A 12,923-nucleotide genomic window follows, 5' to 3' on the forward strand; every position below is an offset into this window, starting at 1 on the left:
ACGGGTGCAGCTTTCCTGCTCGTGCAATTACCGAAACTACTATGGCAACGGTTTACCCTTTGAATATAAATGAGGCCGTGCTGACGTCGACCATGACGTCCTCTTTAATATTAATGAGCTCTGAGAACGCTGCGGTCTGCGGAAGTAGTCGTATCCCAAATGACGCACTATACATTTGTAACGACTTGTACACTATTTACTTATGCACTATGCACTCAACCGAGTAGTGTATGAATTTTATAAGGTTATTTTGTAACTCAACATCGGAGTCTGATAGCCCCTCCCCCTCCGCGGTGACAGTTGAGTTGATGAAGTGTCCAACATTCCACACTTGTTTTTTTCGGTTAAGCGCATCATCCGGGTATTTAAAGTGTAGTTTTTGAACACTACTCCCACTATTTATACCACAAAACGGCATAAATAATTACGCGAATTGGGTCGCACTGTTTGTCTTATGAATATTAAATAGATTTGATGACGTCATTTGTATACTTCAAATGGCGACGGTTTAGCTCATGAATATTAATAGCAATAACCTTCGCCAAAGTAGGAATAGCAAATTCGCTTCCCGGTCGCGCACGGAGCGCCGCCGCCGTGCCCGTGATTGCAGTGAAACGGGGGAAGAACGAGACGAGTTGACTACAATCACTCTTTCTGACATCAAAGTTACACCATTTTCCCGTTTGAGTCATGTGAGGGAGCTTGTAATGTCAACAGAGCAGGATAAAGATTCATTCTCTCTAAAACGAAACCGAGGTAACGTGGATTTTCCGTGTTTTATAGGCTTTGATTCGGTGTCGGTGTAATTACCGGAGCGACAGCAGCGGTCGGCCTTCAGGCCTTCGGGGAAGAACAGAAAAGTAGACTGCGACATATTCAGATACATGCTTCTGAAGTGAAAAGGAGAGCATGTCAGGCCTCAAAGTGAAGGCTGTCAGATGAACGCTACTTTACAGCGAGTTTTGGGGAAGTTTGGAGTCGATCAGCAATTCAATAGAAATCATATCAACGTTTATTTATTACACGCACATCAATGGAGCATGCGACAGTAAAACTGGCAATGACATGTCTATGAAGTAACATTAAAAAGCATAAATCACAAAAGTTAAAAGTTACAAGAAGGTAGTGAAAATGATAGCAATGGTTACATCATGCAACCATCAAAATGGTTTATGTCTTATTTTCTGAAAATGTAGTTTTTAAAGTCTAATGAAACATGTTTAACAACACTGCAGTGCTACTGTTTATTGTTGTAACCTTCTAATGTAATGTTGGTGTAAGACTGTAACACTTTATTTTAGTGTTAGTGTCATACATGTAGTTAGTATAGTAATAACTATAAAATGTACCTAATTACATTCAACTAACCCTAGACCAAACCTCGATCCTACTCTAACCCTATAGTAGCCTAAGTACATGTAGTTACTTAATATTACTCAGTACTTAAATGTATAATTACACTTATTTTTAGGTGTCTGTGTTACATTGGAATTATAAATTTAAGTACTGAGTAATATTACTTTAAAACATGTACTTACCATAGGCTTATGGTTAGGAATAGGGTTTAGTTGCATCATGTAATTATGCATAATTTATAGTTATTACTCTACATGCACATGTAACCATGACACTGTAAAATAAAGTGTTATCAAATAAAGTGTAACCACAGATCAAACTGTCCATCAAGCCATTATACGGGCACCTTATGTCACACATGTCAGTGCTATAGACATGATATGTATTGGATTGACTATAAATATTTTAGAGGATGATTTTATTTGAACTCACTTTTTGACTCTACAGGAGGTGAAGGTGGGCTGGATGTTTTAGGAGGTCCTGGGCTCTTACTGGGAATCCCTGATAAAAAGAGACGCAAGTCGAGCACACAGGTACTGTATGAAACTCTCTTATCGACTGGTTCCAGAACTGTTATTGTTGTTGTTGTTATGGTACTGTTATTCTTCAAGGATGCATTAAATTGATCAACAGTGACAGTAAAGACATTTATAATGTTAAAAAAAGAGTCTATTTCAAACAAATGCTGTTCTTTTAAACTTTCCATTTGTTTAAAAAATGAATCAGTTTCCACAAAAAAGGGGGGTGCGACGTTCGTCTGTTATAGGACAACTTAGTTTGAATAAAATTAATATTTGTGTAGTGTTCAATGTTGTTATCGATAGAGATACGCGGATGGGGTATTAATTCATCCGCAACTGCATCACAAAACTCTTCATCATCCGCACCAACGTTTTCTGACCAGATTTCAAAGCTGCACCCGCCCGCCATCCGCTGATTGTTTTGCGGTCTATGGACGATGCAATGCTCTGCTGATGCGAGCCGCAAGAAAGCCCTTGTCTGTTCTAGAAAGGATGCAGCAAAAATATTTAATGCTAATGTATGAGGCATAGGCCTACGCTGAGTTTCATTCATTTACGATGAGATGCGCTCTAGTTCAACTTCACAATGCAATGCAAGTGAACGCGGCGCATCGGAGCCTCCATGTCACGGTTATTATATTGTCTCCTTTGCTTTTTATTTATTAAATACATGCAATTGGTTGATGAAACATTTATTAAAATTAAGATTCAATTTGTACAAAATGAAATTCGCTTTAAAGAAAGGCTTTCTAAAAAGCAAAACTTAATGAAGTGGTAAAAATCATGTCTGACGATTTACAAAACAAAACTTCATTAAGTGGTAAAAACCATGTCTCCCGATTGCAAATGTTCATTGCTAATGTGTATTATTGCAAATGTTTTTCATTTGTTTAATAAATCTCATAATGATGGCACATCACTATATCATAGCTTTTATTTCTATCTCAAATGATTGTCGGTCGGTTAGGGGGTACTTGGCAAAGAATCAAATACAGTTGGAAACGACGTAGACCATTAATAACACAGACTGTTAACATTTGTTTTTAATTAGTATTTAAACATTCTCTATGATAAAAAATGTTTGTAAAAATATTTTAATAACACGGTTTTGGCGGTTATAGAGTTCTAATGACGGTGTTCAATTATAACCGTCGGTCTCACGGTTATATACTAACCGTCACACCCCTAGACTCAAAAAGAGATTTTTGAAGTAGCTTTTCATGGGCATTTTATGGTCTCGATGTGTTTAGCAAGTGAGAGGCAAGATCTAGAAGAAAAGCAGTCTGTAAATATGAAGAAAATCTGCTCTTTGTCATGTGCATCAGAGGTTTTGATTCATATTCAGGAGTGATAATAAAAGTCTCTTTCTCCACAGGTGCCGTCCTTCTCTCCTCTGTCTGAATATGCTCCTCCACCAAACACCAGCTCAGATCACCTAATAGCTGCCAATCCTTTCGATGACAATTACAACTCGCCATCTCTGAAGCCGCTGCCTCCTGCTAACCCTTATTTTGGACACTCGCATTACCCAGGGTTCAGTGGTTATGGGCCGCCCAGGATGGCCCCGCAAATGCCCCAAAGGATGCCTTCTCCCTACGGGCCTCCTTACCAGATGCGAAACCAGTCCGTGGTCTTCAACCGGGTACCGGGATTTAACTACGGTCATGCCGAGAACCCGCATTACGGAAACAGCAACCGCATCCACTTCAGATCAGAGCATGTCAATCAGATCCCACTTCAAAATCTCAACCAAAGCGGGAGTCCTGTAGGCGCTCCTGGTTTCGGTCCGGAGGGAAATCCAGCTCGGGATATGAGCCCTAACCTCTCTCAGCAACAAAATAACTTCACCAAGTCCAGCACGCCAGCGCCTAAACAGGACCCGAGCGAAGCCGCGAGCAAAAACGCCACGCAGAACCCCTCGCCACGCAAGCAGAGTCAAAACTGTGAAGAGAACAATCCTCAGGACAACACGCCAGAGCCGAAGACGAAGAGACAGGACGGGGGAGCGGGAAAACTCAACGGCGTCATTCACTCCAGTAAGTCGGCGGATCAAGCTCGCAGAACCGGAGCTTTGACCAATAATAAAGTCTTGAACAGAAGGAGAACGTCCTCCTCGTCCGAGCCCGTCTACCCGTGCGGGATATGCCTGAGCGAAGTCAACGATGACCAAGAGGCCATCCTGTGCGAGGCCTCGTGTCAGAAATGGTTCCACAGAGTTTGCACAGGGATGACGGAGACGGCGTATAATCTGCTGACGGCGGAGATGTCTGCGGTCTGGGGCTGCGACTCCTGCATGGAGGACGACGCAGCGCACCTGCGGAAAACCAGAGAGGTGTCGGGGACGCCGGGGACCGGAGAAGGACAGTCGTGACTGAGACTGACGTTCAAGTGAATTGTTTCTCTTTGAGTTCCAAAGTTCTTTTGGCTTGTTTTGTTTCTACTCAAAAATATTTCTCCCAAAATGAAAGAATTTACTCATCTTCCTATTTAGGGGATGCACCGATATGAAAAATTTGTCCGATACCGATAACTCTTTATATTTTGAAAGCTGATAACCGATATATTGGCTGATAAAGCTAAATACAATTTTTTATATAATTTTTGTAAGTCTCACCATTAAAAGCCATGTCCCAAACACACAATTATAATGTTCTCACTGTAATTTTATGAAGCCGATATGACAGGCTTGCACTGCGCATGTTGCACTTAATTGTATTTTCCTTTTTAAAGTGATTCCAATCATATTTCAAGCCATTCAAAACCATTATGTTGAACAGTTCGCATCTGAAGAGTCTCAGCTGAAGGAAATAATACATTACTTATCGGCTTTAATATATCGTGCCGACAACGATAACATTAAAAATGAACATATATCGACTGATACCGACATGGTGGCCGATATATCGTGCTTCTCTATTCCTATTGTTAAAACTTGATCTATTTACTTTTTTTTTTCAGTGAATCACAAAGGAGAAAGTCATAGGGGAACATCTTGAAGGTTATTAAATGATTTGAAATAGCCTAATTTTTGAAATATACACTACTGTACAAATGTTGGGGTTCTGTAAGATTTTTTTTATGTTTCTGTAAGAAGTCTTTTCTGCTCACCAAGGCATTTATTTGATAAAAACATACAGTAAAAAATATATAAATATATTAAAAATACTTATATATACAAAATAAAAAAAATAACAATTTCAAATAACTGTTTTCTATGTGAATATATTTTAAATGTAGTTTATTCCCGTGATTAAAGCTGAATTTTCAGCATCATTACTCCAGTCTTCAGTGTCACATGATCCTTCAGAAATCATTCTAATATGATGACTTGATGCTCAAGAAACATTTATGATTATTATCAATGTTGAAAACCGCAAGATTTATTTCTTTTGTAACATTATAAATGTCCTTTTTGATTAATTTAATATGTCCTTGCTGAATAAAAGTATTATGTCTTTCGAAAGAAAAAAATATGGTACTAACCCCAATGTTTTGAACAGTAGTGTACTTGTTTTGGGCTGAATTAGTCCTTGTTAGATGTCTAATGTTTCTAATGCCTTTAAATCCAGAGGTCAGGCTGTGCTTATGAAACGGCCCTTCGTTTCAGTGATTGTTCGCGGTCAGACGTCTTCCTTTGGCTCGCCTTGATTAATGTATGAAAAACTGTCATTTAATATCTGTGATTGTTTTTAATGGTTAGTTTTCTTACATTACAACTGTAACTCTTAACAGTCAGGATTCAGGTTTCAGAGTAACTCAAAATCACAAGCAGCATTTGATTTATCCAGAAAGATCTTCTACTGTCAAGTCTAAACTCCAGTAATCTGTCAAACTAGCAATACGTGATGCTCTGAAACTTGAGTGTTTTGTAGATGCTGATCATTTAATAGTTAACATGATTGGGCCTTTCTCATTGAATGTAGAATGTAGCATATTTTCTGATGAGAATCATCACGTCTTGTTTCACTTCAGCGGCATGTAGTTTAGTATTAGTGAGCAATATTACTGGTTGTGATGGATTTTGCTTGGCAATATTCCTTCTTTTTACTGTTTTTCAAACAGCTTTGCTCTTTGATTGTTTTATGATCAAATGAAGTGAAAATCTTGAGAGCCAGAAAACAAGTTGACATTGAAACTTTGGATGCACTTGATGATACTTTTGTAAGTTTTGTTATTTGATGCTTTCTTGACTGGGTTGATTGACATTTTTATTTTGGCCAAAACTGAGGAGGATTTGTTACTTGAAGGCCTTATTTCTGGGCATAATGCATTAAATAGCACAATACATATATTTATATTGACAAAAATACAGTCCTTTTAACCAGTTATCTCCCAAAATTATCTTAATTTAATGGTGCAGTGGTCATGGGTGAATCTCACGAATCATGTGCTGGTCATAATTCACCCCAAAGGAAATAGATAAATAAGAAATTATATTTTGCTTGAAGATAATTAAGATTGTTATACTGTATGATGATAATTGCTTTTGAGAATAATGAGAATTACAAGAAACTCCAGAAAGTAAAATGTCTGGAAATATGTTTGTTAGATTCGCCCAAATGCATTCTTTTATTTTGGACTTTTTTTAATTTAGGAAAGTCTTAAAACATGATCCAGCGACATTCATGTTGATCTCAGTTTGGATTTGCTGTTGTTCTCCTCAGAGGATGTTGTCTTGCATTGACCTGGAAAACATTGTGGCATCGTGAATGTAAACTTCATGCAACTATTGCTGATCTGACTTCAATTGTTAAGCAAGATAATCTAAACATAGTGTAGTGATTTGTGCAGTAATAATGTGTCTATAAAGACAAAATAATGTAGAAACAATTTTTGTATAATTGGCCAGATTTGACTGTTGACCCCTGGTGCCTTAAATGTATTTTAATAGATACTTAGATCCTGAGCTGATGGCATTGTGCAGTGAATCATTTACCCAGTTATCAATATGGGGTGAGAATATTTGAATGGAACTTGTTTTATAATGGGACAATGAATGTACGGAGCCAATAATGAACAATATGAAGTGAATACATTTGTGGCATCCTCAAAACCAAGCTGGTACAGCACATAAAGTTATTGAATGTAAATTAAAGTTCTCTTGTGTGTTATGATAACTCATATTTCTCTGTGAAAAACAGCCTTGTTTAATAGAAAAACCTTGGAAAAGCCATTATTCAAATGTGTTATTTGAACTGCGTTTAATAAAACTGATTTTAAAAAGACATTTTTCCCCTATGCAGTCAATTAATTTTACTGAGTTTTGATTTGTGTTTTATTTGAAACATGCAACAATTTTAACATGTCTCACAGTAACAAATTATTATGCACAGAGTATGACCCAACATAAAATTAATTGTGACAGAAGTGGATAATTGTAGTAGAAGGTATAAGTGGCAATATTAAGAAGAACACATATAACTGTAGTAACCTCTGAACTTCTAATACATATTCTGTTTACTTTATTTCATGTATGATTAAGTATGATAAAGTTTGATTTTGAGGGGAAACGCTAAAGATGAGGCGAGACAGATATGCATTATGCTCGGACACGTCGACGCGTCCGCCATCTTGGAACGGTTAGCGTGTCGTACTCACAGTAAGAATCAGTGATGCCACAACATGTGAAACCGCTGATATTTAAATTCCCGAAATAGGATACCATTTCACAGGTGAGAATGTGTTGGCTTCTGTTTTTATATGTGTTAACCCAATATTATACGTTTTTACTATGGTAACTTTCAATGTCATGTTTGTCTTGTTGTTTTCTGTTAGTTTAGCAAAATCATCTGCTGAAGTCAATTGCAGATATAGATATTCATACATGCGTCTCTCTAACCATGGACCGGCTTTGACCGTTCCAATATGGCGGACGACTAACTGGTGGAAAGCGGAAATGATAGGCCGCCATCGATCGCTCCGCCCCTTAGCAACCACAGCCACGTCGTAGCAACCAGTATTTACGTCTCTCTCAGGAGAGTCAGTGAGACATGCCGCTGATAGTGAGAGATCATACATGGACTCAAAACCAGAGCACAGTTTATATCAGCGTCCCTTTAAAAGGAGCGAAGACCACTAACGTCCATGTCATCTGCACGGATGAGTATCTGAAGGTCAGCGTTACATAGAATGTGTAACTTTAACATGCCATAGTCATGTGTGTAACTGGAGAAACACGAGACGGTCCCATGTAACTAACGTTACTCGCTTCATGTGTGTTGAACTGTTGCACAGGTGAGTTTCCCCCCGTTTCTGTTCGAAGTTTTCCTGTTTGAGCCGATAAATGAGGAGAAAAGTGAAGCCAGGATTGGAAACGGTGTTGCAGTTTTCACACTGCAGAAGAGGAGAGAGGAATTCTGGGAACAGCTCTTTACAAACATTGGTAGATCTTTCATTCTTTCATTACATAGAAATGATGTCCACTAGTATACTTCTTTTAAACTAAAAATAAGAAAGTGTACTTTTTTTTGTACTTCTCAGAAATATACTTAAAAGTACACTTAAGTGTACTTGACAGAAAAGTCTAAGTATATTTGGTCTATACATGTACTCAATCTTTTAATCGAGATTTACTTACAAATATAAATTAAGTATTCTAAGTATAACTTACTTGGCTTGTAGTTGTCTAGGAGTAAGTTAGCCTATTAAATACTTTTTTCACGTAGTTTTACATACTGTCTTACATTGTTTGAAAATATTGATTTATAATCAAAACAGATATTTTCCTAATTCTGAGTGTGTGAATGTTTTTAAACGCAGACATTTCTTTTGTGTATTGTAAAAAAGAGTTAAAGTACAGTTAAAGATATATTTCAAGTATAAAAATGCTTACGTAAATAGGAACATAGTATACTTAAAGTAATTAAAATAATATATAAATAGTAAATTATAAGTATGATGTTATGTTCACTTAAAGACAATTTACAAATATATTTGCAGTATAGAACTAGTAGTTTACTGAGATTGAGAGTATACTTAAATAAAAAGACAAAGTGCACTTTCATAAACTAAAAAAATTGCTACAAGTATTTGACTAGTATATCAGTATAACTATAAGTTCACTTGTGTAGTTGCAGTACAAATGAAAAACTTATTTGTAAACTAGTCGTGTACTACTACTGTTACACCTAAACTATACTTAAAAGTATACTTTTATACACTAAAAACTGGGGCAATTTGGTCTCAAGTTGTATTGAAATAGTACACTTACAAGTATACTACTAGTACATTGATATTAGTGTGCTTGCTACATAAAGTATACTTAAAATATACTTGAACTTTACTTATGTATACTTAATAAAATTAACTTGAGTAAACTTATTTTTTTGTATGGGGTTGTATTTGAGACATACAGTTATTATAAAAGCGTATGTTTTTGTTCCACAGATAAAGAGGAACAGAAGCAGGTTCGAGAACGAGCAATTCTCAAAGTTCAGGAGAAAGAAGCAGAAAAGTCTAAAGCCAAAGCCTCCAGGATTCAGCAGGAGAAGAAATATGCGCTGGAAACCATGATGAAGGTCGAGATTCAGTTTTGCTCTCAGATTTACTGGTTTTACGGCTTTCTTGATATGCTCACGTTATCACATTGGAGTCAGAATATAAGGATCTGGTGTTTTACTGTCATTTTAATCTTGCATTATTTTATATTTTGCATAAATAATGATTAAATCAATGATAAATGAAGATTAATTCCATGCACATTTCCCCCTATTTATAATTCTCATTATTACTGTACTGCAATAATAGGAATCATCAAGCCTAGTCAGTGTTTGTTTGTCTTTTGTTTAATAATCATAATACATTAAAAGTAGGGCTGTCAAAAGATTAATCGCATCCAAAATAAAAGTTTGTTTTTAATAATATATGTGTGTGTACTGTGTATAATTAAATTTGTATATATAAATACACACACATGCATGTATATATTTAAGAAAAATGTGTTATTTATATATATATAAAAAAAATTATATTTATATATAATATAAACTATATAAATATATATACAGTATATGTATGCAAATATTTCTTAAATATATACATGCATGTGTGTGTATTTATATATACAAAATAATTATACACAGTACACACACATATATTATGTAAACACAAACTTTTATTTTGGATGTGATCAATCGCGATTAATCTTTTGACAGCCCTAATTAAAAGTACAACAAATGATACCAATATGTATTAATTATTGATTTAGTGTATTTTTAATCTACCCTATTTTGAATAAATGCATATATACCATTTATTTTCTGTATATTATTAAGCACAGATCTTTTTCTCCTGTATCTGAATGTTGTCTGGAACATTATTAGTTTACTGCTGAACTCTCTGCCTGTGTTTCAGCTTGAGGACGAGGAGCGGGACAGGATTCAGAAGATTAAGGATGAAGAGTGTGTGAGAGCCACGGCGGAACTGGATTTCTGGAGAGAAACGCAGAGAAAAACAGCAGAAGAAAAGGAGAACCGGCAAAAGCTGCAAGGATCCGGCAAGCGCGACAACAAGCCGGTTTATCAGAAAACAGAGCGAGCAAACGTTACTCCTGCAATCACACCACTGCACAATACCAGCAGCACTACATCTGGTACACAAGCTTTCATTCTCAGATCCAGAGCAGATCTAATGTTCACTGTTCTTCATGATGTTCGCCTCTTCATATCAGAAAGCAGAAGTCAAAATGTATTTGCCATATTTCCTTGCTAGGGCAGAGAAGCATCAAACCCAAGCCTAAAGATCTGCCTGTTCCCAGATCAGCTGGCTGTATTAAGATCAGCTTCACTCCACGAGTGTTTCCCACCGCGCTCAGAGAGTCTCGCGTGTCGGAGGAGGAAGAGGTCAGATCTGCTTTAACCATAGAGATCAGCACTAAATCCATTTTGCCATGTTGAGGATTATACACATTAGGGAAGAAACGATATATCGGCCGATATTGGTTCATTTTTTATGTTATCGTTATCAGACAATATGGCTGATATATTAAAGTCGATAAATAATGTATTACTTGCTTCAGCTGAGACTCTTCAGATGCGCACTGTTCAACATGATGCTTTTGAATTGCTTGAAATATGATAGGAAAAAAGGATGAGACTTTTGTTTTTGTAATCAGGCTCTTAAAAATTATATCAAAATTTGGATTTAGATTTATTGGCCAATATATCGATTATCAGCTTTCAAATATAAAGAATTGTCGGTTTTCGGTATCGGCCAAAATGTTCATATGGATGCATCCCTAATACACATATCATGCCTGTGTGTGTGTGTGTGAGCAGTGGTTGAAGAAGCAGGCGGAGGCCAGGAGAGCAGTGGACACGGATCTGGCTGAACTGGAAGACCTGAGCGAGGAAGAGAGAAACCCAGACTGGCTGAAAGAGAAGGGCGAGTGAGTGCCACAGGTCACACTCAGAGAGGACGACAGGTCTCAGACCAAACAGATCATAAATCAGCATATAATTCTCTTCCATCAGTTTATTTGCTTTTATATATACACTACTGATCACAAGTTTAGAGTCGGTAAGATATTTGAATGTTCTTGAAAGAAGTCTGCATTTCTTTGATCAAAAATCAGTAAAAATGTCAAATATTATTACAATATAAAATAACTGTTTTCAATTTGAATATCTAGTAAAGTGTAATTTATTCCTGTGATCAAAGCTGGATTTTCAGCATCATTACTCCAGTCTTCAGTGTCACATGATCCTTCAGAAATCATTCTATGATGATTTGATGCTCAAGAAACATTTATTATTATCAATGTTGAAAACAGTTGTGCTTTTTCAGATTTTTTGCAGAAAATGTGATACATTTTAACTAAATTTATGAATAGAAAGTTCAAAAGAACTTCGTTTATTTGAAATAGAATATTTTGTAACATTTTAAATGTATTTACTGTCACTTTTGATCAATTTAATGCATCCTTGCTGAATAAAAGTATACATTTTTCTCTTAAAAAAAAAAAAATATTACTGACCCAAATATTTTGAACAGTAATGTCTACAGTGTTTTTACACTTAAGGCTGAATGTCATTGCATTAGATAACATTTCTAAGCAAGTGTCATTTGTTTTAAAGAAAGACAGTATTAAATACCATAATCACCTTCTTTGTTTTTCCCTTTTCCTGCAGTAAATTGTTCATGGCAGGAAACTTCCAGGCCGCTGTGAACGCCTATAATCTCGCCATAAAACTCAACAGGAAAATCCCAGCTTTATTTTCTAATCGAGCGGCCTGTCATCTCAAACTGAGAAACCTTCACAAAGCCATTGAGGACAGCTCTCAGGTCAGTTTCTTCCTCTTTTAAAATACATTTTCATACAGCGGACTGATTTCCTTCTCTCTTTCTCAGGCCCTTGAGTTGCTGACGCCTGCGGTCTCTGCAAACGCTCCTGCTCGACTGAAGGCTCACGTGAGGCGAGGAACAGCGTTCTGTGAACTACAGCTCTATGTGGAAGGTTTGAAATTCGAAATTCGAAATGCACTCTTAATTTCTTCATTAACTTTTGGGAGTGGAGTGTAACATCTATGAAGTATTTCACTATTAAATCAATCTGATGTTTTTTAGGTCTTCTGGATTATCAAGCTGCTCTAGGAATCGACCCACGAAATGAAGCCCTGCGAACTGATACAGACAAGATTCGTGAGATCATACAGGGCAACACATCACCATCCAACTCCTGAAAATCCACAGCATGCCAACTAGGATTATGGGTGCAGTTCTAATCAATGCAGAAATGTACATAAACATGTTATGTTTTTAATATGAAACCACACAGAAAGACTGGTTAGGCCAAAGAAACGGTTTTATTCATACTCTTAACTTTGACAGTATTTGTCTTCCCAATAACTTGGTAAAAATCAAATATGCACAATACTGGACATAATCTGCTGTATATAACAACAAAACAAGACCTTGAGTTAATAGTCTATTGATGCAAATGAGAAGTAAATGATTAACTGATGGATATATAATATGAAGAAAAATAAAAGTAAAAGAAGAAACATTTTCTTATACAAAACATGAAAGGCATCATACTGTCTCGTATAT

At 36.4% G+C, this 12,923-nt stretch overlaps 2 protein-coding genes across 3 annotated transcripts in view; both read left to right on the forward strand.

The window, feature by feature from the left end:
* dnaaf4 (dynein axonemal assembly factor 4) overlaps positions 1-12,669 on the forward strand; it is a 503,354-nt gene extending 490,685 nt beyond the window's left edge. Inside the window, exons 1-9 of one of the 2 annotated variants that reach the window (XM_079873928.1) lie at positions 7,781-7,990; positions 8,112-8,259; positions 9,264-9,394; positions 10,230-10,467; positions 10,587-10,717; positions 11,153-11,262; positions 12,005-12,158; positions 12,225-12,330; positions 12,441-12,669. In XM_079873928.1, the coding sequence (XP_079730054.1) occupies positions 7,868-7,990; positions 8,112-8,259; positions 9,264-9,394; positions 10,230-10,467; positions 10,587-10,717; positions 11,153-11,262; positions 12,005-12,158; positions 12,225-12,330; positions 12,441-12,556 (1,257 nt within the window). In that variant the 5' untranslated portion in view covers positions 7,781-7,867 and the 3' untranslated portion in view covers positions 12,557-12,669. Of the gene's footprint in view, positions 1-7,780; positions 7,991-8,111; positions 8,260-9,263; positions 9,395-10,229; positions 10,468-10,586; positions 10,718-11,152; positions 11,263-12,004; positions 12,159-12,224; positions 12,331-12,440 lie in introns of those variants that run through there. The other variant, XM_079873929.1, reaches the window with a different exon arrangement.
* On the forward strand, positions 546-6,018 carry pygo1 (pygopus family PHD finger 1). Its single transcript, XM_079874115.1, has 3 exons — positions 546-756; positions 1,804-1,889; positions 3,253-6,018. The coding sequence occupies exons 1-3, from the start codon at positions 708-710 to the stop codon at positions 4,246-4,248; spliced, it is 1,131 nt and encodes a 376-aa protein (XP_079730241.1). The 5' UTR covers positions 546-707; the 3' UTR covers positions 4,249-6,018.
* Positions 12,670-12,923: the final 254 nt, after the last annotated feature.

This window comes from Squalius cephalus (assembly GCF_949319135.1).
Source record: "Squalius cephalus genome assembly, chromosome: 6".
In the NCBI taxonomy this organism is placed as follows: Eukaryota; Metazoa; Chordata; class Actinopteri; order Cypriniformes; family Leuciscidae; genus Squalius; species Squalius cephalus.

Bases quoted from the DNA above. Each gene is read 5' to 3' on its own strand.
- pygo1 (XM_079874115.1), top strand. From the start codon at position 708: ATGTCAACAGAGCAGGATAAAGATTCATTCTCTCTAAAACGAAACCGA. The intron at 757-1,803 runs GTAACGTGGATT...TTGACTCTACAG, and splicing joins CTCTCTAAAACGAAACCGAG to GAGGTGAAGGTGGGCTGGAT. The intron at 1,890-3,252 runs GTACTGTATGAA...CTTTCTCCACAG, and splicing joins GACGCAAGTCGAGCACACAG to GTGCCGTCCTTCTCTCCTCT.